The sequence below is a fragment of the Gymnodraco acuticeps genome, unplaced genomic scaffold (genome assembly GCF_902827175.1).
Source record: "Gymnodraco acuticeps unplaced genomic scaffold, fGymAcu1.1, whole genome shotgun sequence".
NCBI lineage: Eukaryota > Metazoa > Chordata > Actinopteri > Perciformes > Bathydraconidae > Gymnodraco > Gymnodraco acuticeps.
Window position 1 is genome coordinate 244190 of NW_022991941.1, and position 27755 is coordinate 271944.

At 42.3% G+C, this 27755-nt stretch overlaps 2 protein-coding genes across 10 annotated transcripts; one reads left to right on the forward strand and one right to left on the reverse strand.

The window, feature by feature from the left end:
* Positions 1–1279: 1279 nt before the first annotated feature.
* On the reverse strand, positions 1280–18948 carry nktr (natural killer cell triggering receptor). 7 transcript variants are annotated; one of them, XM_034200442.1, is made up of 17 exons: positions 18825–18948; positions 15990–16062; positions 15477–15551; positions 13529–13636; positions 13184–13228; positions 11953–12040; positions 11285–11314; positions 10125–10270; positions 7382–7595; positions 7134–7280; positions 6951–7038; positions 6401–6549; positions 3999–6296; positions 3200–3277; positions 2528–2587; positions 1997–2098; positions 1280–1888 (listed from the first exon to the last, which is right to left on the reverse strand). In XM_034200442.1, exons 2-17 carry the CDS (start codon positions 16045–16047, stop codon positions 1840–1842), a joined length of 3735 nt encoding a protein of 1244 aa, XP_034056333.1. In that variant the 5' UTR covers positions 16048–16062; positions 18825–18948; the 3' UTR covers positions 1280–1839. The 7 variants fall into 7 exon arrangements, with proteins under 7 accessions (XP_034056333.1, XP_034056330.1, XP_034056334.1 ...); XM_034200439.1 differs by having other exon boundaries at positions 3999–6320; XM_034200443.1 differs by lacking the exon at positions 2528–2587 and having other exon boundaries at positions 3999–6320.
* On the forward strand, positions 16839–27542 carry sec22c (SEC22 homolog C, vesicle trafficking protein). 3 transcript variants are annotated; one of them, XM_034200448.1, is made up of 7 exons: positions 16839–16885; positions 19917–20128; positions 21497–21660; positions 21987–22166; positions 22250–22368; positions 23902–23967; positions 24887–27542. In XM_034200448.1, the coding sequence occupies exons 2-7, from the start codon at positions 19947–19949 to the stop codon at positions 25085–25087; spliced, it is 912 nt and encodes a 303-aa protein (XP_034056339.1). In that variant the 5' UTR covers positions 16839–16885; positions 19917–19946; the 3' UTR covers positions 25088–27542. The 3 variants fall into 3 exon arrangements, with proteins under 3 accessions (XP_034056339.1, XP_034056340.1, XP_034056338.1); XM_034200447.1 differs by lacking the exon at positions 16839–16885 and adding an exon at positions 18953–19384; XM_034200449.1 differs by lacking the exons at positions 16839–16885; positions 23902–23967 and adding an exon at positions 18948–19384.
* Positions 27543–27755: the final 213 nt, after the last annotated feature.

Below are 27755 nucleotides of genomic sequence, written 5' to 3' on the forward strand. Positions count from 1 at the left end.
TAACTTATTTCACGTATATGATATTTAGGCTCGCTGGTCTCACCATACAACGGCAATGAAAAAAGCACCAGGGGAGGCAGCCATAACCTCTGCCACACTGAAGGGGGCGCACGTGAGCCCACAGGTTCTTGTTGCTACTGTTATTCTACGCAGAGACGGTAGACGCGAACAACAAGCTAGACTTTTGTTTTGAAACTAGAGGGAGATAAGGAGGACTTTTACAAAAATGTAATGGAGATTGTTGTCCAGAAGGATATCATGGACTTCATCTTCAAGTCAAGGTAAGACCACAATTGTAAAATGAACATGGGATCTTACTAAGAAAGAACAATCCAATATTTAGATTTGGGGTATCCTTTTGTTGAACAGTCTGTTTAAAATGAATCGAAGCATCAGACTAAAAAAGCTTTTGAAAATAACCGAACATTTCGATTAAGGTCAAAATATAATATTTGTAAATCTGACTCTGAATGAGTCAGTGCCTCACCAGCCATGAACGTCACCGCACGTCACTGATAGAGATGTACTACAGCAAAAGTATTCTCCGTCGGGACTTCCTGCAACAACACCACGCCGTTATCGTGATTCTGATTGGCCAGAAGACATTATCAAAGATGTTCTATTGCGAAGACGATCACTACGTGACAAAAGTTTTCAAACCGTTTCTAGTCTTCGGTATTTACTGCTGTCTGTGCAATTTACTCCGCGCGAGTTGGTGGACTTTATTTAGCTTACTTTAAAATCATTTTTCATGGTGGGGCTAAGCCATTTCTTGGTATGGCTGTAGCCTACCCCAGTATACCTTGGCGCCGCCACTGAACATAATAATAAAACAATTAAAATGTTGTATTCAGCCCTGATTAAAACAGCGGGCCCAAATCCTGGATGGGCGGGCCCGGCCCCATGGGGCCCGCCCATGACGCCGGGTCTGGTTCAGCACCATCAGTTTTTAGTGTACACACATATTTGCAAATGTTTTTTCAATTAAGGATTTGCAATTGAATAGACTCCCTTTTTCTAAATGTCTATAAAGCACAAAATTGCGATTGCATTTCTTTTTTGCACAATATCTAAGATTATATCGTCAGAAGAGTACAGTTAGTATTTGGTCAGTGCATTTGTAATGTTTGACACATGTCATACATGCACTTAAATTGGCCAGGATGAAAATAAAAATACAATGCAGTTCTGAATTGAAAGGTAGATGGCGCCATTGTAAAGGTAGTCCATTAACTGATCATCTATTCTACATGTACATAGTGAGGAACAACAGAGAGACTTAAGATGCTGTGGTATTTATTCAGCATACACATTCATAACTGTTTGAATACAATGCAAATCAGAGAGACTATACTTTGAGTACAGCTTTTAACATTCATGATACAATAATAAAGAATGAGATGAACATAAATCACAGCTTGAATAAAGCTTGACACTGCTACAAAAAGCAATAACTTTTTAAAATCTGAATTTAAGGCATAACTTCCACCTATAACTCCTCAAACACGTCAGAACTGAGCGGATTAGACACTTACAGTATAATAATTATCCATTTCAGTGTAAGAAAAACAAGTTAAAAAGGAATAAACAAAATATACAGTATAAAATATGGAAATTTTTCTCATAAAAACATTTTTTATAGCTTATTGTCAGCTTTGACAGTCACTTCATAAGAAGCTCTGCCTGTAAAGTGGTTATTTACATTCATTTCCGCAAAGACTGTCCCATTATAAACATGTAACAAGAAGGAATACAACTCTTCCTCTGAGCTTTATCTGCTGACCTGTGATTACACTAATAGTTTTTTTGTGTCCAGACTGTGTGGTTTTTTGTTTCCTCTCAGCTGTAGCGGCTGCTGGACGAGCTGCGGCTGGACGAGCGGGAGGACCTGCGGAAAAACATGAAGGAGACCATGTTAAATGCTTAGTTTGTTATGGTGATAATCTAAAATGCAGATACAGGAAGGATTGAACTGAGACTTTCGGCAGTTTCTCACCGGGACCGGCGCTCTGAGCTCCTGTAGCTGCGACTCCTCCGGCGCCCTCGCCTCCTGCTCGCACTGCGACTCCGACTGGAATAGCTGTCGTAGGAGTCGGACCTGCGTTAACATACAGAGATATCATTTCATATCACTTTGCTAGAAGGGATTTGTATTTTTTTTATTCCATTTCTATGTAAATACTGTTATATTTTTAAATATTTTTCTAGTTCTCTGTGTTTTTACTTTTATGTACGCACCACGACATCAAGTCAAATTCCTCGTACGTGTCAACCTACCTGGTAATAAACCTGTTTCTGATTCTGAAGAGTAGTTAATCAATAATATTCTATAATGACAGAATAATCCTGAAAGTGTATTGCTCAGCATTCATTCTTTCTATGCTATCATATTAACTCTGTCATTTTATAGTCTGATCAATCTTTTCAAACTAGTATTTGAAACCTTATATACATGAGCATGTTTATCACTAAGTGACACCCCACATGATTTATTTTTTCAAGTTAGCTCATTAAAAAGCTAACATACCTTGATCTCCGACGGCGATGACGCGAGCGACTTCTGGAACGACTTCGACTATACGTACGACTGAAAGAGGGAAGAGAAAAAGACACACACGGTTAGAAAGTCTTAAGGAATGATCGCAAATAAAGGCCCTGCCACCAAACTGACACCAAAGAACACGTCCCGACGGACCCGATTGTTGTGTCGCCTCACGTCTCCTGCGTCTGAGCCAAAAAGTCGCACTGGAACACACCGCAAAGACTTCAGCCGACAGCCAAGTAGCATGTACGCACTGCGCATGCATGAGTGGCAATAACTCTCCTTACCAGCAGACGGCGGTAGTGTGTATTCGTCATTCAAAAGAGGCTGTTTCACATAACGACTTATAATCGAAAACACGTTTAGTGCGGTATTGGAAAATGAAAAATAATAGCCGTCTGTGTGTGCCTTCTTCACTTCCGTTTCGCTTCTCATGCACTGATTCGCTAAGCTGAACAGCCAATAAGAGTGATTTATTTTGCCGATAGCCGGCAGTGTCGGCACGGCCGAAAAGACACGATGGTGCTGGACACACCAATCTGAGTAGGGCGAGAGGACGCTCATCGACCGCCCGACATCTATCGACGGCCGAAATCGGCCCGGTGTGTCCGGGCCTTTAGATGCACAATGGAGAAATATAAAGAGAGGGTTGGGTACCTGTGACTCCTTCGATATGTGGTGCTACGAGAGCGCGACCGCCCTCTTCTCCGTCTCCTCCGACTCCTGCTGCGGCTCCTGAAAGAAAATGTGTTATAAATTACATTTGAACTCTAGTACAAAAGGTTTTTGCTTTTAGACCAAGGGTGAGCGACCTCTTAGATTAAAAGGAGGGGCGTGTGGTGCAGTGGGTTGTGAGTTGGTATTCGGATCAGGAGGTCACAGGTTCAAACCCCACTGCAGTCAGCATGTCGTTGTGTCCCTGAGACACTTCACCCCAAATTGCTCCTGTGGGGATTGCCCACAGTATTGAGTATGTAAGTCGCTTTGGATAAAAGCGTCTAACAAGCGACATGTAAAAAGAGACATTTTGCCTTTTGGTTTGAAGAGGGGACACATGTTGATATAGAAGAGACATGAAGAAGAGGGGACACATGTTGATGTAGAAGAGACATGGAGAAGAGGGGACACATGTTGATGTAGAAGAGACATGGAGAAGAGGGGACACATGTTGATGTAGAAGAGACATGAAGAAGAGGGGACACATGTTGATGTAGAAGAGACATGAAGAAGAGGGGACACATGTTGATGTAGAAGAGACATGAAGAAGAGGGGACACATGTTGATGTAGAAGAGACATGAAGAAGAGGGGACACATGTTGATATAGAAGAGACATGAAGAAGAGGGGACACATGTTGATGTAGAAGAGACATGAAGAAGAGGGGACACATGTTGATGTAGAAGAGACATGAAGAAGTGGATTTTGCACAATAGGTGACCTTTAAGTCCTTGTTGTACCTGGAGGAGTAGCTGGAGCTCCGGGACCGGCTCCTGGACCGGCTGGAGGACCGGGACCAGCCTCTGGAGCGAGACTTCTTGGGGGATCGCGTTGTCCCCGCGGACGGAGACCTCTCCTCGCTGGAGCTCTCCTCGTTCCTCGGCCTCTGGTTGAGCCGAGCGGTCTTCCGGACCTCGTCGAACAGAGACCCCGGTCGCACCCGGCTCTGGCTCTTTATCTCCATCTTCACTCCCTGCGCCGAGGCGTTCTGGACCTCCTGGACGTTCACTACGCTGACGGGCGCCATGTGGACGTTCTGTGGGGCTGACGTTCCTTTCAAAGGCCTCCATTTGAAGTTAATGACGGGAGGTTTTCCGGGGGTTTCATCTTGCAGTCCAGCAGAGGAGGGCACAGTAGGGTCTTTGCTTTGAGGTAAAGCGTCATCTGAAATTGTTGAGGTAGGTTTTAGGATTAATTCAGGTGCATTATTAGAAAGATCTGTTGGTTGTACAATCTCAGCGTCATGCTCTGGTGTACAGATGTCCATATCGTCTAAAGACTCCTGCTGTTTGACGATGGGTACATCAGCCCCGTTCCTGTTGGACGGCTGAAGAAGAGACTCAATGTGTTTTGAGTTCTTGTTGATACATTCCTTCGCTCTCTGTTGAACCCTAATCTTTTCCTCTTTAGGGTTCGAGGTTATTTTTTCCACAACAAGCTTTTCTTTGAGAACTCTCCCAGGACTTTGTTTCTCTCGTTTGGTCTCATCCTCCTCTTCTTCCTCCTCCTCCTCTCCGAACTCCAGAGGAGGCTGCCAGTGGAAAGTCTCTTTGAGCTTCTGGTGTTTCCTCTTGGATCTCTTTCCTTTTTCCTTTCTGCTCTCGCGCCGCCGCTTGTGTTTTCGCTTACGCTTGGATTTCTTCTTGCTCTTGTGTTTCTCTGCGACCTCCTCAGGACCTTTGGCAGCAGCCTTGGTGATCTTTGGCGCAGACACTTCTTCAGAAGCTTTCCTGGAGGTCTCAAACTCTGATTCTGAACTAGCTTCCCCTTCCTCTTTCTCAGATATAGCCAAATTCCTGGCGGGCACATGATCCGAATCACTTTCCGAATTCCACGCAGACGACTTCTTATCGAGAACTTCTCTGGCCTGAACTGCTCGTTTCTGCTTTTTTGACCGAGCCCCGCTGTTGCTACCTCTCTCAGTGTCACTGTCCCATTCAGACCTGCTGTTAAAGCTCTCAGCAGGCATTGAGCTGAACTGCTTCCCCTCTTGATCCTGTGATCTCTTTGAGACATCTGGACTATTCGACCCTGACTTGGCATCTTGACTACTCGCGAGTGAAATGTAATTATCTACGTTGTTGACCCTCTTCAGGGAGCTGTAATACTCTTTCCATTCCTTGTCCAGTGAGTTTCTTTTGTTGCTTGGTGCTTTTATGGAGGTTTCAGAGTCCGATCCGCTGTAGGAGGAGGACCTGCTGTAACTCCTGCTCCTGGAGCGACTGTAAGACCTGCTGCGTTTGTGGATTTCAGAGACAACCAACAGACACTTTGGTGTAACGGCAGTCTGAGCTTTTTCTGTAACACTGGCTACAGTTGGTCCAGACGAAGAGCCGAGAGCTGCTTTTGCTTTAACCTCCTGCACGTAAGACGGCTTCCAGGGCTTCTGACCTGGTTTCCAGCGTGACGGCGGGGGGCTGTCGCTCATCGGGATCACGGGGGTACTTTCTGAAGCCGGGACACTTGGGAGTCTGGGAAGAGGCGGGGCTTTGCTGTCTGGAAGCTTCTCGGGCATCATGGCGGCCGCTTTGGGCTTACTACCTTTCATCTTTCTCGGGGATAAACTATTCTTCCTGGACGAGGACCTAGATCTGTACCTGGATCTTGACCTGGATCGAGAATAGGAACGAGATCTGGATCTAGACAAAGACCTCGAAAGGCTTCTGGATCTCGAGTAAGACCTTCCTCTGGATCTGGACTGGCTGTAGGACGATCTAGAGTAGGATCTTGAGTCTCTAAATGAAAGCGAGGACCGTAGCTTCCTCTGAGTTGAGGAGTCCCGCTGGTTTGAAGACGACCGGGATCTCTTGGACTTCCTCTCTGAAGACGCCGGCGTTTCACTCACGGTAGGGAGAGGCTCTGGAGGTTTGTTCTTTGAGCTCTTCTTCTTCCCGCGTTTCCCTTTCTTGGACTTCTTCTTGTGTTTGGATTTCTTCTTCTCTTTCTTCGGTTGGAGCTGCAGGCTCGATCTCTCTGAGCCGCGATCCGAGGAGTGATCTGCAGACCGGGACCACGCAGAGTCACTCCTGTTCTCCCATCTGCTTGAGGAATGGTCATTCAATCTGTTAAGTCAAGAGATGCATGAAGGAAAATAGAGAAAAATCTGATGTTTGAAGTAAACGGTAAACAGGTTAAGTCCTACTTGTCTCCTTTGCTCCACCTCTCGATGCTCGGAGGTTGGTACACTTTGGTTCTCTTCATCTCCTCTTTCCAGTGTGGCGGAGTCTCACTGCTGCCACGTTCCTCCACTGACGCAGAGCGAGACTTAGACATCGTCGGGGTGTGATATCTCTGCAAAAAAGGAAAATATACGGATACGTGGGATGTCACAATAACCCATAGTTTGGTGACAAGTCGATGCCAACACTGTGGTGGTACTTGTAAGGAAGTTAAAGCAGGCCTACATTGCTTTGTTTTTTTACTGGTATTGGTAACGACTACTACATTTCTGTTGGTGTGATACTTCATATGGCATTGATAAATATAAGTGAAAACTCTTAACACTCACCGAGGCTGTGCTTAAAGATTTAGGACTACAAAAAGCACAATAGGGCAGATGTGGGTCAATTATTTATAGCAATGGTAGCGCTTTTGTTTGTGTAACCAAACCCTAACCGAACGTTGGAACTAGTGGTTCAGGTTAAAATGACAAGCAGACTCATGAAAGAAAAAAGATGTAGATGTGAGCTTACCATTGTTCCTCTGCCTTTAATCTTCCGTCCAGACTTGGAGACTGAAGGTTTCGGGTCAGTTAAAGGACACGTTTCTTCTGTTTCCACACTGCGAATATCAAGTTTCAAAGTCAACACAGACACTTAATATGTAGGTCGTCACTGTTAAGATGTATAAGATGACATATATCCAATAAAACCTACATCTCCGCCTTCACTTCCTGAGGTGGCACGTCCCGTCGCAGCAGGAAGCGGTTCTCCGGCACAGGGGGGATCTCCTCCGGTCGCACTGTGAGCTTCTCTCTCCTCCCGCTCTGCTCCACCTCCAGCACCTCCACAGGACTGGGAGAGCTACAGCCACACATGCAAAACAGTAATGTGTTATGCAAAGAACCGACCCAGCAGTGAATCGTGTCCATGGGTGGCTTCTCCTCTGGTGATTTGTAAAGTACCTCTGATTGGAGGGAAGAACTTCAACGCTCTCCTTCTGCTTTGATTCCCTTCTTCTCCTTTTGGAGCGTTTACTCTTTGCATGTCTCTTGTGCTTGTGATGTTTGTGCTTTTCATCCGATTCATTTTCAGATGAGGAGTACTGAGAGGACGAGTCGTGGGAAGAGAAGGACGAGTCGGCAGAGTGGGAGCTTCTCTTCCTCTTTCCCTCGAGAACTGGAGCAAGAAAACAGAAAGAAAGAAAGGTCAGAAGCCAGGAGTCACTTTCAGGGTGCTGTAGCGCTACAACAACTGAGGCTTTGTTTGATTGCTCTCGGTATGTCGGGGGAAAATGAAAGCTGGCAGAGTCAGGTGGGACGATGCCAGCTGAACTTCACAGAGATCACGTCGCGGATCCTCATTAAACAGGAGATCAGGTTACAGTCCCTGTAACTAATGCCAGTGGGGGGGCAACCTCCAGATACAAGCAACACACTTTAATCCCAACAACAAAGGCAAACAAAGTGGTATTAAAGGTCACATGTCATGGCCATTTCCACTGATCATAATTCCATTGTTGAGGTCTACTAGAATAGATTTACATTGTTCAATGTTCCAAACTCACATTGGTTTCGCATACAGCATCTCTGTAAAGTATGTGTATTCAGCAGTATTCACTCTCTCCACTAAACGGCTCGTTGCAGCTCTTGCCCCCCCCTCCCTGTGAGCCCAGTGTGCTCCGATTGGTCGGGACCAGTCGGGATGTTGTGAATCGCGCTGAGCTCCGTGGAGGTGTTATTTCCTTGTTTAGCGATACACAGCGAAACACAGCCAAACTCACCCTGAGCACACACAAAGTCACAGCCGAAGTAAAAACAATAAGTGTGGCTTGATATTGAGTAAGAAAAAGGTTGATAAACGCTGTGAGAATGGGTCTGCAGAGAGAATGGGTCTGCAGAGAGAATGGGTCTGTAGAGAGAATGGGTCTGTAGAGAGAATGGGTCTGTAGAGAGAATGGGTCTGCAGTGAGAACGGGTCTGTAGAGAGAATGGGTCTGCAGAGAGAATGGGTCTGCAGAGAGAATGGGTCTGTAGAGAGAATGGGTCTGCAGTGAGAACGGGTCTGCAGAGAGAATGGGTCTGCAGAGAGAATGGGTCTGCGGAGAGAATGGGTCTGTAGAGAGAACGGGTCTGTAGAGAGAATGGGTCTGCAGAGAGAACGGGTCTGTAGAGAGAATGGGTCTGCAGAGAGAATGGGTCTGCGGAGAGAATGGGTCTGTAGAGAGAACGGGTCTGTAGAGAGAATGGGTCTGCAGAGAGAATGGGTCTGTAGAGAGAATGGGTCTGCAGAGAGAATGGGTCTGTAGAGAGAATGGGTCTGCAGAGAGAATGGGTCTGCAGAGAGAACGGGTCTGCAGAGAGAATGGGTCTGTAGAGAGAATGGGTCTGCAGAGAGAATGGGTCTGCAGAGAGAACGGGTCTGTAGAGAGAATGGGTCAGCAGAGAGAACGGGTCTGCGGAGAGAATGGGTCTGCAGAGAGAATGGGTCTGCAGAGAGAATGGGTCTGCAGAGAGAATGGGTCTGCAGAGAGAATGGGTCTGCGGAGAGAATGGGTCAGCAGAGAGAATGGGTCTGCAGAGAGAATGGGTCTGCAGAGAGAACGGGTCTGCGGAGAGAATGGGTCAGCAGAGAGAATGGGTCTGCAGAGAGAATGGGTCTGCAGAGAGAATGGGTCTGCAGAGAGAATGGGTCTGCAGAGAGAATGGGTCTGCAGAGAGAACGGGTCTGCAGAGAGAACGGGTCTGCAGAGAGAATGGGTCTGCAGAGAGAACGGGTCTGCAGAGATGTTAACGGGTCTGCAGAGAGAACGGGTCTGCAGAGAGAATGGGTCTGCGGAGAGAATGGGTCTAAAGAGAGAAAGGGTCTGCAGAGAGAACGGGTCTGCAGAGAGAATGGGTCTGCAGAGAGAACGGGTCTGCAGAGAGAATGGGTCTGCAGAGAGAATGGGTCTGCGGAGAGAATGGGTCTGCAGAGAGAATGGGTCTGCAGAGAGAATGGGTCTGCAGAGAGAATGGGTCTGCAGAGAGAATGGGTCTGCGGAGAGAATGGGTCTGCAGAGAGAACGGGTCTGCAGAGAGAATTTCACCGGGATCCCAACTGTCTGTTATCAGCCTGCAGCCCGGGAGGAGAGCTCAGCAGAGCTGCCTGCATTGAGTGTGTGAGGAAGTCCGTGGATTGGTCAATTTGGACCAATCAGCGGGGGCTTAACGTAACGGCTCCGCGGACGTAACGTAACGGCTCCACGGATTGGTCCATTTCGTTCCGGGGACGACATGACATCATGATGTCCCCGGAAGAATCAAATGGACAGTGACGTATCTCCAACGAGGCGTTTTGGGGAGGTATTTTCTGTGTTAGAGTTTTACTCGCTACAGGGTGTACTTTGAGGGTTTTGACTCTGCACACCGTTTACATGCATAAAAACCTTCATAACACAAGGGGACGGGTGATAACCGGAAAAGCATGACATGTCACCTTTAAGCTCATGTATGCATCAATGATAAGTTATTAATAACATCTATTTAAGCTTTTCAAAACTAGAGATGTTTATGTTTTGTAAGTAACCCCTCGGGCCTTTGAACTGGATGTCTGATTTAACATAGAATTGGTTAGGATCTCCCAATAGAACTTGATATACAGACTCACAGACCACACTCTCAGTCGAGGCCAACCGTAAAAGCCTCAAGTAAATCTGAGTGATCTCACCGTCGTTAGCGGACTTGGTGAAGAGCTGTCCGCAGTCCATCACTCTCACGTCAGCGTAGGGTCTGCTGGAAGAATCTGTCTTCAGCCCCTCCACCTTCTTTATCACCTCAAAACCAGAGATGATCGAGCCAAAGACGACGTGAACTCTGCAACGCAACATCAACGCATGTTACAGCAGCTGGATTATTATATGATTTAAGTGTCTTTAATGAAGTTAGCATACAAAACCAGACTATTCTACACACCAAAACATCTTTGATTGATCCATTGATCCCTATCCGTTTTTAAGAGTGCGCTTAAGACCTTCCTTTTTGATAAAGCTTATAGTTAGGGCTGATTAGAGTCAGCCCCCAGTTTAGCTGCTATCGGCTTAGACTGTCGGGGGCACCTGACTTCTTCCTTCTGTCTGTCTGTACCTGTGTACTCTCATGTTCCGATTAACCCAGCTTCCCCAAATGTCTTTTTGGTGTCTATCTACGCCGGGATCCGGAGTCCTGAGTCCTGATCTGAGTCCTGAGTCCTGATCTGAGTCCTGGACTTCGAGTCGTGGCTGAACCTGTCTCTGTGGTCCTGCCTGACTCTCATCATACTACTTCCCTGATGGCTCCCACAGGATTGCTGACATCCTCGTGGATTCATCTTCTTATTACAGACACATGCATTTCCAAACATTCGGTCTATATGCTGTAAAATGTATTATCTCTTCGATGTACACACGGCATCTATTGCACGTCTGTCCGTCCTGGGAGAGGGATCCCTCCTCTGTTGCTCTCCCTGAGGTTTCTCCCATGTTCCCTTTAAACTGTGGGTTTTCTCTGGAAGTGTTTCCTTGTACGATGTGAGGGTCTAAGGACAGAGGGTCTAAGGACAGAGGGTCTAAGGACAGAGGGTGTCGTATTGTCATACTGATATTCTGTACAAACTGTAAAGTCCACTGAGACAAATGTAACATTTGTGATATTGGGCTGTATAAATAAACATTGATTGATTGATATGTCACAATAACAGAACAGCATCAAGAAACCCAAGTTGTAAAGGGCTCTTAAGGCCATTGTAAAGGGCTCTTAAGGCCATTGTAAAGGGCTCTTAAGGCCATTGTAAAGGGCTCTTAAGGCCATTGTAATGCCTTATATAGGTTCCAAAGTGACGCTGAATGTTACCCGTCGAGATGAGGCGCCATCTTGGTTGTGCTGTTTGTGCGAAATTCAGCAAAGAAGCCGAGGAAGGTCAACCGTGGACGAGGACATGGAAGTAGGAGAAAAGAAGGAGAGGAATGAGAATAAACAAGAAACTTCAACAAAGTGTGGGTGCTACTGAAGAATAGGTGCAGATTTTTATATTTGTTTAATAATGAAAATATGACCATGTATGGATCATACAGAGGAAGACAGTCTGTAGACATTTCCTCCTTTATTCATTTCTATCTTATGGGTGTTTTAGTGAAGTCTACAATAGCCTCAAGCCACTTATGAATGTTGTTCCAAACATAATAAACACAGTACTCTGCAGAATGCTTAAAGATGAATACAGTCAGGAGAGAGAGAAACACAGCCTTGGAGACACATTACCTTGGAAGAGCAGGATGCTAGAGATTCTGTAAATTTTACACAAAAACGGCAAGAGAAAAAATGTAACACATTTGTAGGTAAAAAAATGAATGAATCCATGTTTCTGTGCACTTTGAAAATCTAGCTGCACAAAGTAGAATTTGTCACTCAATGGCAAATTCTAGTTTACAGTCTCAAAAGGGACAGCGATGAATAGATCATGTCAGTGACGTGTTAAATGGTATTAAAAAGGTGCAGAGGGGTTTCAAAGTGTAACTCACATGAAGAACTGAGAGCCGTTGGTGTCCTTCCCGCGGTTGGCCATCGACAGCAGGTACGCTTTGTCGTGTTTGAGAAGGAAGTTCTCATCTGTGGGGAGCAGAGAAGAAACAGCGCCGTCTCACAGTGTGTTCTCCGGTAAAGAACAGCGGAAATATTCAGTGGAGAACTGTAAACCATCAAACCTCACCAACCAGTCCTTCCAGAAAGGGATTTGTTGTTTTGTTAAGTATCTAGTCTTTCTCTGAAGCTTAAGTTATATAAAACTTATGTTCTGAGCTGGTGTTAAAGAATATTAAGCTGGGTTCAATTCAGTTAAATGGGAGGTAAATTGCTCGAGATAGATTATCCATCCTTTCTACTCTTCCTTCTTCACAATTAATATACAATTTTTAACCTTAATCTTTTAATATTTGTATATGTTCACTCGCTTAAAACAATGCTACTTTATTTGTAACCATGGTGTACTTACATGTTAATATTCTATAAATGGCCCTATTATGCTATTTTCATGCCCATTTTGTGCGTACGTTTGAATTATTTTGTACCTTGTTGCTATAAAGTTGTACATTTCCCCGCCGTGGGAGGAATAAAAGCTTTGAGATTCTGATTTAACAGACTCAAATATAATGAGAAAAGCTCCAAGTCATTAAGCTAATTGCAAATATAAAGGTTATTTCAAATGCTTCCAGTTTTTGTTTGTGTTCCGAGTATTAATTGTATCTACATGTGTCCAGGGTGCAGAGCTAATATCTTATCTCCAGAGAACCCTGCCGCCTAAATAGCACGTATGTAACAGAGAGTAACTTTAGCACCCTGCGTCGGGGGGGCATGATGTCTAACAGGAGGCTGTCTGAGTGAGACCTCCTGCAGTTCAATGCATCTGCACAGAGGACGGTGGTGGGGGGGGGGGGGCAGTGTGGACATGGTGTTACTGAGCTGTGTACATCTCTTACCTTCTCATTTTGCAAAAGACCACTCTATAAATAAAAGAATATGTTGAAAATTTTAGGCAGGTAGATCGTAGAGAGAGAAAACCTACTCTCCATGCTCATCTGATAAAGCCCACTACTCAATAGAAGACAGCACGATACAAAAGTGAAGGTCAAAGGAGTCAAACGTAGGAAAATGACATTATCATCACAACATGCAGCATTGTGGTCATGCAGAATTAGCTCGGTTGTATTTAGATGAACATTTATGAGACTGTGTATTCAATAATATTCACATTACCTTCAAAGTAGCCGCCGTATATCGACTCCCCTCCTCTTCCATTTCCTGGAAACCAACATAATAAAATATTGAAGATAATTGCACAGCATTAAAAGGAAAGTGCTGTCTCAACACAAGTGAATAATGGCTGCTAATATGAACACAGTTGGAAGCGTATATCTACATCAGAATGCAATTGCTGTGAAACTAAGCAAAGTATCAGCATTATTGAAAATCCTTTTGTACCTTAGAGAGTATTTACTTCCTCTCAGTCAGACCGAATAACATCTAGGAACAGCTGTGCTGCTTCCCATTGGATGTAATGTAAAACAACACACTTTCAGAGTATATGAAACAGATTATTACCTTCGGTGAAGTCGCCTCCCTGGACCATAAAGTTCTTTACCACTCTGTGAAAGGTGGAGCCTTTGAAGCACAGCTTTTTCCCGGTGAGTTTACCAGTTCCCTTTTCACCTGAAATCACACGCATGTTAACTGAGCTCTCGTCCAACACAAAGCATGACAGAGCGGCTACTCAATGAGGTTCCTTTGCAGACTGAGTCGTTTACATCCACTACAAACTCCGGAACACTCTGGCCGTTTCTCAATGTCGAGTAAACCTGCTGCAGAGCCACTATTTCAAGTATACTACGTCATCGAGTGGCGCCGAATGCTGGGCATTTAAACAGTCCTTCGGCGCCACTCGATGACGTAGTATGCTTGAAATAGTGGCTCTGCAGCAGCTCTACTCGACATTGAGAAACGGCCACTGCCAGGAAATGTCAGAGAGGAAAACTCAGTCGCCATTTTTAAACAACTGAAAACATATATTATATTCTTTTAATCAGCGACATCCCCCTTTCATAGGTATTTTAATCTTTATTATTATCATTATTAATATTTTTATTAAAAATAAATGATATATTTGAATTCAATTTGATCTAATTATTTTAAATATCATTTTTAATATTTAGCGTATTTTATTATTTTTTGACTTATGTCCTTCTTACGTTTACTGTGTGGGTTATCTGTTCTGAATTATTATTATTATTATCAAAATGTTTTGCCTATTTTACCTCCTTGCAAAATATATCTTCAGTATTTATTTTGACCTGAATTTAATTGATTTTTTCTCTTTATCTTGTCTTGAGTGTCTTATTGTGTGTATCGCTGTGTATGAAAAGCGCTAAACAAATAAAGCCTTATTATTATAATTATGTATACCCTGTGCATTTAGATGTTATATACATGCTGCCACCCAATTAAAGAAGGGAATAAATGCAAATATGTAGTTGATTTCAATAAAGTGGATGCCTTTGTTTGGCCTCCTGCTGTGACGACTCATTAAAAACCTTCCTCTGGAGTGAAAACAGAATACATCGTCCCAGATCTAAAACCCCCGGGATCTCCCCTTCCCTGGGGTGAAAAGAGACATGTGTGCAGAGATTTCACGAGATGTGTTTCAGGGTGTGTTTGGAGTACAGAGGGCTCGCTGTTAGAATGGGAAGATTAGGTTGCTAATCTTCTCGAAATGTTGTTCCAAGGGTTTGGTTTCTTATGAGCCCATCCCCTGCTAAAAGGACACATTAGAGACCTGGGTTGTGTGTGTATCACCGTGTGTGTGTGTGTGTGTGTGTGTCCAGGAAAAGGAACAGACTAACGAGCCGTATCTGCCCTTGTCAGCGTTGCATTCCCGCGGCCAGGTGGGGTGAAAAATGAGAGCGAGGACGGATCTGCAGCCGGTTTGCAGATTTATGGCTCGCTCTAGGCAGAGCGCGGCGACTACAGTACAGCGTGTCCTGCTCGGCGGGATGAAATATCTAAAGTCGGGAGACACAGCGGCTTCCTGTGACGCCATCTGTCACACCACACCCACCCAACATATCTGAAATGTGTAATAAGGAACAGACATACAGTTGCCTTTAAATCCCAGATATCTGAGATTGCCTCTGACGGTGGCTCTGTTTTTCCAACTCGTTCAAAATCTTTTTATTAGTTTTTTTGCTGACATGGCACTTTCAGCACATTATATATAAGTACAGGACAATTCGTTATTTTTCTGACAGAAATAGGTCAAATGTGACAAGGAACAGACATGATTAAAATCCAGAACACGATCGAGAACTTGCCCGTGAATCCAAATATCTCTGATTTGGAGCGATTGAATGAGTACTTCAATGCCAGGGTTTATTGTCATGTGTACTTTTGAGCCATGCAAAGACATACTGTTCCTTCCATGTTCTCTTACAGGTTTATCTTGTTTTAGTTTTGTTATTGTAACACAAATACTCGGTTATGCAATGCTTCTACTCACCAGTGCACAAACACAGAAAGTTTTTGCTTGTCTTGGGACAAACGTCCGAAAACAGTTGAAAGACAATGCGCCCGACTGTAAAACACACACAAAAAGAGCAAAATATTAACGCACACCATCATCTTTTTCATGTTTAATGATATGAGGCTACACAAAATGTGAGGGATGGCACATTAATAGCCTTAGGAGGCAATTAAGAGTTGTAGCATCCTTTTTACTACGCTGCACACTTTTGATTGGCCTCCAATTGTGAGAAGAATCCTGCGGTGAAGCTCAGACTTTGTATACACTTTTCTATAGCCAGGAGCAAATGGAGAACCACCCTTACATCCTGATTGGAGCAGAGCTCTCCTTGGCCAAATATGACCGTTTATTTAAAGGCCTTTAAATTCACATCAGTTGCACAAAGCCGACTGTTATTACCACAAAACCACAACATACAGTAAAAACATATTTTTTAATGATGTCACTTATCGGCTGTTTACATATTATACTTTTCAAAAATGCTCTTACCTGGCTCCCGGTTGAGCTCCACATCAAAGTAACACTGAGGGCGGTCTTTCACCCCCATTGTCACCTAAGTTACCTGAAATGAAGAATAAAACCAAAAAAGCTAAGCAGGAAACATGAAGAGAATGAACTTCTGTTTAAGAAGCAGTCAGCTGTACAGAATATTTAAAGGAAGTGTGCCGGCAAACAAATGTAGAGAGACTGAAAGACAGAGAGCAACAGAAAGGGGAGGAGAGAGAAAGAGGGGAGGGGGTGAGAGAAGTCTATGGGGAGATGTATTGGCTTTGCATATCACAAGTAGAGCATGGCGTTGCTTCCTCGTTTCCACTCTCTACTTGGGTATCAATGTATATCAATATCTCCTGCTGTAATAAAGACAATAGACTTGTTATATCTTCACACTAATATGTGGTGTGTGAGCAGCAGACACACACCGATGCATCCTCTCTGCTGGACAGTGTATTGCTGGCAAAACAGCAGAGCGTCCAATAATCTGTCTGGATTTATTAAAAGCTTAAAGGGATAGTGGAAATCCGCGAATTTTGGGTTTAACTTATGTATTTTTATTAAAAATAAGCATAATAAACATTTTTATTTTATTTCATGCGCCTAGTTTCATTTTATTTTCAATTTTACTGCGCCCTCTCAATGAAACGAAATACTTCGGGAATCGTCGGGAATCTTCGGGTGATGACGAGAGCTCAGGAAGACGGGCACAAACAATGGCGGACATTCAATAGCATTTGCATGTGAATAGCCGACCTTTATTATGGTGAATAGATGTGTTTTGTATGGCTGTAGTGCGACAGAAAAATTCTACGTGACACAACGACATTGGATTAACCTTGAGATGCGTTTTTATTCCGTTGAACACAACTTTTGATCACAAATCAAAAAAGGTAAGACGTAATTATTGTAATATTTTTGGAACCGGATGTTGTTTACTTTCTCTTTTCTGGCTGATAGCTCCAGGAATTCGAGGTCTTACAGTGATGACATTACATGTGTGGAATCTGTGGAGTCTCAGCTTTAAATCGTATATCTTGTTTGTGCAGTTAAGATAGTAATAAGGGCATTTCCACCGTGTGTTGTGTGTAAAAAAGCGTTAGCATTAGTTAGCATTGTTTCGCTCAATGCTAATTCAAAGGCTTGGTATTACTCTTGTGTTTTTTCTAGCTAACAATTGTTCTTATTGTCAGTTAGCGGAGTTTCTTACCTTTAAAAGGGTATGAAACATTAATAGTTTCATAAATGTTAAGAAGCCCTGAAACATGTGAGAGAAAAAAAACGGTGGGAGGGGTCCACTGGGGGGACCTTCGGGCTTAACTGGTTAATGATTAATATTTGTAAAGGCTACAGGTGATCTTAAGATGCGTGAGCTATGCTTAGGGACCTACCAGTCAAGATTATTTGTGCGTAGGGGTGCATCATCTGGCGCCTGGTCCTGGTCGTCCTCGCCATTGCCCATGCCGTGAACCATCACCTCGGGCTCGGGCTCGAACAAATAAGGACGTAATGGTCCATCGTCTGGCTCAATATTGTCACCATCGTCGCTTACTGAACCGGATTCAGATTCAGTTCCTAAAACGACATTTTCGTAGGAAAGCCGAGAGGATGTTTCTGACTCGTTATCATCACTGGATACCTCGTACAATCCTTCTTCTTTGTCTGGTATATTTGCCCTTCCACGTTCATTCTGCATAGACGCCATGGTTTGTTATCGTATCGTCTTCCTAAGTTTTCGTCACTTCCGGTTTGGCTGAGTCGAACATTTCGTTTCTAAAAAACTTCGGCTAAGCTGCAATAAAGTGCTTCTAACATGCGTAAGGCAATTATTATATTTTTTTAATCAGGTGTGATTGTTTTGGTACGTAATTATGCTTGTATATAAGTTTAAAACGAAACTATTTGAGGTTCCATTTCCACTATCCCTTTAATCTTCTCACAATTTGAAATACACAGGGTGTTCAGGAAATGCTTTGTCACTGTGCTGACATGTTGTAATTATGAAATGACTTGTGTGTTTTGGGTGTAGTAGTGTGACAAAGAGATAAGAGATCAAACAGTATTTGATTATGATTTTCACTGGTGTTTGCTGTATGTACATTCACAGCTAACAGTGCAGCTGAGTTTTACTGCATTCACATTTCACACTAATACAAATATGTTGGGAATGCAGTGTATTAATAGAGTCTTATCGTGTTACATTGAATGTGTTGATGTAGACATTGTAATAATAAGCAATACTCACAACAACTCAAGGAGAAGTCTGAATTGTGCAAAGTATTATCAGTTATTTAGTTGCACACCTATAGAATTGATCATAATCTGCAATGCTACTGTTTTTGAAGCAGAGCAACATTTAACAATATTGCAACATTTTGAAACCAACCTAGTTAACTTATAATAAACACCAGAGACCTAAACTAGATCTCCTCCAGGGCATGAAGACCGCAGTGACTAATACATGATTTAAAAGCAGTCAAAATGTAATCCATCACAAATGGTGTCAATCAAAAACAAGGGACAGCTGATCAAAACACAGTTCACATGAAACCGTTAACCCACTAATGTCAACATGCACTATTTGTATAACAGATAACAATCAATACTGCAAACAATCTTAAATTACGACATGTTTATTCCCAGTGACAGAAAAAAATATTTAAATGTTAAATATTGTAAACAAAAACGTTGAAGCTTCCAAAATGGTTGTGCTAACAGCTAGCAGCTAGCTCTCTTCCGTCCAGCTCACAGTTCGCACTTAATATTCACATGTTACGTGATGTTAAAAAGAACAACTTGATATTAATGTGCTAAACACAAAGCGTTACTCACCTCTGCACAGTAGCTAGCCAAGTAATCAGCTAGTCACTGACGGTGCTAAGTTCGCTTTTAAGTGAAAGGGTTGCTGCGCTGCATTATGACTACGACTGGTTTTGAGTTTTTTGACCCTCTGTAGATTCCGTAGTAGATTAATATTTTTTGCAGCTTTTCTTAATTTTTTTATTCAAGGACATATAAATATAATATATTTTGCATACTATAATCTTCTCATCAGATACAGAAATAGGAAATAATCATTTAAAAAAAGATACATTCAAAACCCGACTGGTTTTGAATGTTTGGTCCCTCCCTTGTTTCCGTAGTGCATTTGTTGTGGTTCTTTTGTATCCGGAAGAATATGTGAAGCTAGCTCGTTTGCTAATTTAAATATAACTTCTTCCGCTTATGTTATAACACATGTTGTATGTTTAAATCTCTGTATTTAGAAAATACGCAATTGTAACTTGTATGTGGAGCTTTTTGCTGGCTTACTGCTGCATTATAGGATGCTATAGCAAGCTAGCCTCCAGGAGCTAAGTCACAAAGTGCAGCATGAAACCCATGATACTGAGGTAAGGTGTTATGTGTTTCTACACCTATAGAATAACCATAAACTGATATTGTTTACTGTTTTAAAAGCAGGGGCATTTTTACCAATATTGCATAATTGAACAACATACGTAGTTAACTAGTAATAAACACCCAGTTGTCAGTCCTGCTGAAACTAGTGTATGTTGATATGCAAAGAAAACAGGACTATTACATTATTCTTTCATGTTTATCTTTTGCCAGAACTATTCCAAGAGTAGTAGCTCATATAACTTTATTTGATGTAGCTTTTGATTAACTGATATAGGAAGTCAAAAATCAATGTGCAACTATTTTGATCATGTTTAAATGTTCAAACCAAAAAAACAATCCTCAGTTGTAAATAAAAAACAAAATAAGACATTTAGAGTTGTCAGAGGTGCCTTTAGAGACATATGATGAGTATTTTTTAACAATTTTATATTTTTTAGACCAAAAATGAATGGATTTGTTCAAGAAAATTAACGTGCAGCCCTAACATAGCATCACTGATGGTTTGCTCTTCACCCCATGCAGGCAGTGTGTTCTCCATGGACCCAGTGGATCATGCCTCTGATCCTGTTTGCCTTCGTGGTTCGGCTCAGGGATGGACTCCCCCTGTCGGCCTCCACAGACTTTGAACACTTCCGAGAGCTCCAGGAGAGGAAGCAGCAGCTCAGGACCATCAGCAAGACCCTGGCCCGATTCCCTGAGAGAGGGACCGTCAAGGGCCAGGAGCTCAACATATTGTAAGGATTCAGGAAACAAAGCGGCAGCAGACTGTCTGTAGATCAGGGGGGTCCAAACCTTTTTCACCGAGGGCCACATAAGGGCTGGGCCGCTCACTCGAGGTATATCGCCTCATAAGTTCAGTTATAAGTTAGCAAAATCAATCAGATGTAGGTAAATGATGCTTGTGAGTGTTGGCAGCTCATCCCTTAAAACAGAAGCCTCAGATTGATTATAATAAGGAGAAATAGGAAGGTTGTATTTCAAGCTTGTTATGGAAATAAGTAATTGGGCTTTTCAAGGTTCTTTATTGTCATACGAACGTAGCTACAGAGTAGTTATGTCGATGAAAATCTTAGGTCACAGGCTTCTCCAACGGTGCAACACAATAACACAGATAAACAGACAAATATAGTGCAAGTAAATATTAAAAAGTAAATACAAAAAGGAAAATAGTTTTAAAAAAGTGAAATAGAGTCTATTGGAATGATATATTAGACAAATAGATACATAATTACTAAGTAGCAGATGAATGTTATGTTCAGGTGTTTAACAGTCTTATTGTCCGGCAGTGGCTCAGTCAGTAGGGGCTTGGACTGGGAGCCGTAGGGTCGCCGGTTCAAGTCCCCGACCAGACCTAAAATATGGAGTGTGGACTGCTACTTGGAGAGGTCCCAGTTCACCTCCTGCCCTGCCGTGGTGCCCTTGAGCAAGGCACCGGACATCCCCCTTCCCCCCTCACTCCCATTGCTCTCCGGGCGCTGTACAATAGCTGCCCACTGCTCCTAGACTCCTGGTACTGGGATGGGTTAAAAGCAGAGAACACATTTCACTGTGCTCTGCATGTGTGACCATTAAAGAGGGTTTCATCCACCTATCATCCTGTGGGATGAAACTGTCTCTGAGTCTGGTGGTTTTGTCCGGATGCTGCGGTAGTGCCTGCCAGACGGGAGCAGACTGAACAGTTTGTGGCTGGGGTGATGGGGGTCTTTTATAATCCGGAGGGCTTTCTTCCTGAGCCGCTGGGAGTAAAGGTCCTCCATGGATGGCAGCTCCGTCCTGGTGATGTTCTCTGCCGTTTTCACCACTTTTAAGATGTGAAAATGTTTCCAACTTGAATTGACTGAATATATTTGAAAAGTGGTCTCATTAACACATGAATACTACTGTGTGATATATGTTTACATTTATATTCAAGAAGTACAATATAAGACAAGCACAAGTTTCATTTGTGGGCCGTACTCCATTATACTTTTTGAATTAAGTTTGGACACCCCTGCTGCTGTAGAGGTTCAGGGTGTATCTGAATGTTTGATCACAGGGGCATCGGTGTCCCGCTGTGTCAGGCTGTTTGTTTACTAAACACCTTTCTGCTCTCACCTGTTCAGCTTCATCTCTTCAGAGGGAGTGTCCTACATGACGGTGTGTCACTGCAGCCTTCCTGTGGCTAAGGCCTTCTGCTTCCTGGAAGACCTGCGCTGGGAGTTCACAACATGCTTCAATAGCACTGCTGTTTCCCTGGCAGACAGGCCATATCCATTTTTGGAATTTGGTGAGTATGAGGAGAAATCTGTTGATCATTTGGGCGGATCAGAGGATTTGGGGAATCACAAACAAAGCTCCTGTGTTGAGATGTTTTAGAAAGCCACATCTCTTTGATAAGTACTGGTCTGGCTTTAGGAACTATATAGAAAACATCCAACAACTAGGCTGAAGAAGTGCTATGACAAATACTCATGCATTTGCTGAGGCAAGTAGTTGAATCTTTCTTTCTTCTTTTTTTTGATTACTGGTAGAGGTGGGAGGGTCTGAGGGGTCTTATCATGTCAATGTGTTTTTTGGTTTATTGTTTTCATTGCTATTACTGTAATGTTACAGACAGCACCATTCAGAAGCTGAAGCAGCAGTACAACCAGAGCGGGGGTCCGGCGCTGGAGGTGACGTTGGCAGAGGTCCAGGGGGATCTGATCATCCATCCACCGCAAGAAATTAACCTGGAGGAAGTGGACCTCACCAACGGCACTGCTAATGGACACATGGAGCAAGGCCCTGCATCAGGTAAGACTGACTTGTACAACATAGCATTTATTATTCCATGTTGTTTTGTCATTTTAACAGTATTTATGGGGACTTTCTTTCAGGTCAGAATGTTAGACTGGAACCAGTGACGGCGCCAGGCATCCTCTCTCTGGTTCTTAATATCGTGTGTGCATCGTTGAACATAATCCGTGGTGTTCACCTCATAGAGTACACATTTCAGGTAACTTCAAATATGTCCATAGAGGAGTCTAGCATGCTTGTGCTTCATACATTATATTTGATGTGTTTGAATTATGTATTTTCAAAGTATTGTTTAAGGGTGCGTTCACACCTGCCTTGTATAGTCCGGTTGAATCGAACCCTGGTGCGTTTAGCCGCTTAGTGCGGTTCATTTGGGTCGGTGTGAACACAATCCGAGACCTATGAAGTGAACTAAACAACCGGACTCTGGTCCGCTAAAATAGGTGGTCTCGGAGCGCTTGCTAGTGAGCTCTGGAGCGGTTCATTGCTGGTGTGAACGCAATCCGCACCAAAACATAGGAAGCGTAGTATTTATGTGTCACAAGAACGCGGATATCTTCAAAATCTTTAGCGAAAGAGTCTTTCAAGACATCCGCGGTTGTTTAGTTAAGTAAAAATTCTCCGTCAACTAGGCCTACATAAAAGTAATGAATGAATGTTTATTTATATAGCCCAATATCACAAATGTTACATTTGTCTCAGTGGACTTCACAGTTTGTACAGAATATCAGTATGACAATACGACACCCTCTGTCCTTAGACCCTCTGTCCTTAGACCCTCACATCGTACAAGGAAACACTTCCAGAGAAAACTCAGTTTAAAGGGAACATGGGAGAAACCCCAGGGAGAGCAACAGAGGAGGGATCCCTCTCCCAGGACGGACAGACGTGCAATAGATGCCGTGTGTAAATTGAAAAGATAATACATTTGCAACATAGGTAGTCCAAATGTTTGGAAATGCATGTGTCTGTAAGAACACCTGTCGTCGGTGAAACGCCCTCCTTACTGCAGAACGTCTCATTATATGTGTTATAATGTTTTTTAACGGACGTTGTCTGATTTATATAATCATATGCGCGGGCCGCTAGAGTCTGTTGATCTTCAGATTAACAGCCGCAAGAGAATAACCTGCCGAGAGTGCCGATGCTCCATGGCGGAGGCTCCGGGAGAAATTGCCGGGATTTGCGTTTTTACCCCCTTAATGTCTGACCAATGGTTGAACAGCATTTCCGTGCACATGACTTGTGTTTAAAGTTTATAGTCCGTTTGAGTTGTGCGGTGTGAACAAACTGTGGTCTGGTGCGCAGCAGAGAGCGGACTATTAGGTGTGAATGCGACCTAAGAGAAACAATGCTGCACGGCGTCTTTCTCACTCACTTACTGTAACAAACCCATGTTTAGCTGGGGACTTTATTTAAAAAAGTTCTTGAATAAACCTACATTAATTTCAAGAGTGACAAGTTTGCAGTTTCACACGGACCTCGTTATTATCAAACTAATGCTTTCACAGCTAAATGCTAATTCACAGCTAAATGCTAATTCACAGCTAAATGCTAATACACAGCTAAATGCTAATACACAGCGGCCAGTACTTTGATAATAACGAGGTCCGTGTAAAACTGCAAACTTGTCACTCTTGTGTGAATAAACCCTAATCTGAAATAAAAGTGCTTTACTTAAAATGATGTCAAATCATCAGTTTGTGTCATTGTATGCCCTCTCCACACACAGGATGATTATGAAGGCATCTGGAACGTTGTGGCGTTTCTGCTGGCGTTTGTCTGTTGTGTGTGTCAGGTAAATATAGTTCAGTTTTATATGGTCATGTAGAAACTCACCTGTGTCGTCTCTTTCTGACACTGTTGGGAAAACACTGAATGTTCTCTTCCAACATGAGAGTCACATGATAACAAAGGTATCCCAACTGTAGCTGTGAACATGACAGGATGTGTGATTACCTAGAAGAGCATCAGGACTGTTTGAGGCATATGATAGCTATGTGATTAACATGATGATTCAGCCTCTATGGAGATAGACATCAAGCATGCTCATTTCTGACGTGGAGCTAATCTGAAGTAAACATTGAATACTGCTTTCTTCCTCCATCTTGTGACTGTGTAACTCCCTCTCTTGGATATCAGCATGTGAAGGACACTGCTCAGGAACTAGTTGGTGCTCTGTATGTGATGACTCCTTCCATTCTGGAGAGGATCACAGATACATGGATCCTGATGTTGAAGCTCAAGCCGGGGACCAGGGATTATTAACATTTTTAAGTATTCAGAAAAAGTCAGAATTTTGAGAAAAAGTCCGATTTTTTTCGATATTTGAGAAAAATTGTCAGAATTTTGAGATTTTGAGTAAAAAGTCAGAATTTTGAGAAAAAATATAGAATTTTTAGATTTTGAGAAAAAGTTCGAATTTTGAGAAATTGTCCAAACACCAACATTTTGAGAAAAACCTCAGTATTTTGTACTTGACAGGATGTATGATTACCTAGAATAACCGGTATTCCTCCATCTTGTGACTGTGTAACTCCCTCTCTTGGATATCAGCATGTGAAGGACACTGTTCAGGAACTAGTTGATGCTCTGTATGTGATGACTACTTCCATTCTGGAGAGGATCCCAGATACATGGATCCTGAGATTGAAGCTCAAGCCGGTGACGAGTGATATTTCTCTAACAGACACCATGTGACCTCTCTGTGTTCGCAGTGCCACCTCTACCTGTTCCACTCCTCTCTGAAGAAACACAAGTCCTTCGCTCTGCTGAGTGTGATCGTCCTATGCAACCTCTACCTGCTCGGCCTGAGGAACCCGTGGCAGCTGCTCTTCCACCTCTCAGTGGCCTGCATCTCCACCCTCCTCATCCTCCGCCGCAAACTCATAGACAGAAGCAATGACTGTGGAGTCTGAGGATGAGAGGACATTTTACTACGTTGCAGCGCGCACAGCTTGAGGTATGAAGAGGGGTTCTTATCATAAAATCATTCATGTTGTGTCATAACGGACAATTATAAGTACAAGTTGATATTTTCTTGTATACATTATGTACTTGCACTTTGTGTATTTGTTTTCAAGAGAATGAAAGTGACTATTTCTGGAACTTTAAAATGATCTGCAAAAGCTTCGAGGTTTTAGAAACAAAATGTTTGTGCCATCCTGTTCCAAAAATGTTTTTTAGGAAAGTTGTTTTTCTGTCAGAATTGCTGACCAAAGTTTTTCATGAAGATACAATCCAGTCCTACTTGCTATTTTTAAGCATTTCAGCTCTCGTACGGCTCAGTATTATTTCTGCTTTACAGGCTTTGATTATCTCTTTATCACAACGCTGAGTGACAGTTGGTGATTGTAACATATGCTAGTTAGTAGTGATATATCTGCTTTGGTAATGGTGGGTTTCATTTGAGGTCAGAAACAGTCGGGTAACGCGGACAATGTAGCTTTTTTTTAAATGTATTTTGCATTATTTAATCATTAGGCTTCAGCAAAACCCTAATGCAGAGGTGTAATTATTAATCTGGGGGTTGTTTCGCGCCTTATTGTATGAAAAATATTGTTTGATTTTGTTTGATTGTGTTGTCTTATACACCGGCAAGTGCTCAGCTAGTCATTGCAAAGGATCAAATGTAAGGGCTCCGTATTGTTTAATGACTACATTCAATACTGAGGGAATATAAGTGTTATATTCATTATGTTTAAGGCATGTTATATTAAGAGACATTTATCACATCAACTACATTTTTGTACGATCAAAGCAGATTCTTTTTTCTACTGATCTCGCCATTTTTAAATTGTAAAAACTGCGGGTATAAATATGAAGGCACTGATTTTATGGGTAAAATAGTTTGGAAATGAGTTGGAGTTTATTTATTTGGACTGCACGGCTAAGATTTGTTTTGCGTTGGTTACGGCGATTATTCTTGAATGTGCTGCATATCGGGTTCAGCTTTTTATATCCTGATTTATGTTTACTGTAGTTCTCAGATTCCTATAAACATCAAATCACATTTTATGATCGATGTTTGAATATAGAACAGTAGTGCTGCTAAACGAATAGGAAATGTCTAATTTTACTTAATTATTTGTAATGTTTTTGGGTATTTAGCTTCTTAGATATTCATTTATTTATAGCTTAACAGTTGCACTAATGTCTGTTAAGCATGGGAATTCATTTCTTAGTTTATTGTGACAAACAAGTACCGTTGTGGCATTGTGTAAGTATTTTACAAGGAAAGTTGGAGGGAATTTTAATCCAAATGTCCTTCACAATGTAGAAATAGTTTAGATAACGTCACTTTTAGTTAGTACAAAGAGTGAGGAGCCTTTTAATACAAAACTTAATTTGTTCCTAAAAAACGTTTGGCTAATTTGTGAGAATGGCTTTGAGGAGTAAACTGTTGTCTCTAAATCAGGGGTGTCAAACTCAAGGCCCGGGGGCCAAATCCGACCCACGACTTCATTTGATGTGGCCCGCAAGAACTTGCAAAGAATATAACACGTTTATTATACGGTTACATGCCACTTTACAGAAGCAGGTTGCCCATAAACTACATGTCCCACAATGCATCTCATTTTGTGACATGCACACTGAAGAGACTTGCAATTATTTGCCCTCGACTTCTGCTTTCAGACGTAGTTAATTATGAAGTTATTACCCTATCTGATAATGTAATATAATACATTATTTTATATATATTTATATATGTATATTTATATAGTTACAACCGGCCCTTTGAGTGCAACCATGATGCTGATGTGGCCCGCGATGAAATTGAGTTTGACCCCCCTGCTCTAGATGGTCTTTTACTGGCTCAATTTCAGATACAAAGTACAATTTTTTTATATTTTCTGTGCAGATAATTAGTGAATCTGTAATATCTTTCATAAAAAAGAGGGTTTTACTGAACCACCATTTGTACTGTTGAAAACAAGTTTTTTGACACGTAAATTGTAAAATAATGTGGGAGATATTTGAACATTTGAAATGGAAATGAAGGATAATTTAGTAGATTATGAAGGTAAATAACATACAGTAGAAATGCACTGTACAACAGAAACATGTGGAAGCCTTCCCTTAATATTTTGTTCTAAAAGTCTTAAGTGATCAGAATACAGGAAACGGTTTTAAATTATTGAATGAGGTATGTTTAACGGGACATTTTCTTAATCTTGTTCAATTACAAAGCAGTCAGCTGAATGCTTTGTATCTAATTAGACTCTAATTAGACAATTGATATTGTTTATTTTGTGGCTGCAACCTGTAATGTAATTAAATGTAACTGCCAAATACACTGGTGATGACAGGGCTTTATTTTTTCCTGCTGTGGTAAAACTGACATTTCATTAATAAACAGTGTCTTTTTTCCCATTTGTCGGTCTTTGATTTGTGTTTCCAATTATGAAAAAATGATTATTCATTATGAGGCTCATTTCACCTTTAAAAGTACAAGTATATGCTACATCCAGATAAGAAAAGCTGTTAATTCACAGTCAGACTTGGAGCAAACGATATACAGTATGTGTTTTTTCCAATATTTCACTAGATGGAGCCCTTTCACAGTTTAATCCCCATTTGAGTCAG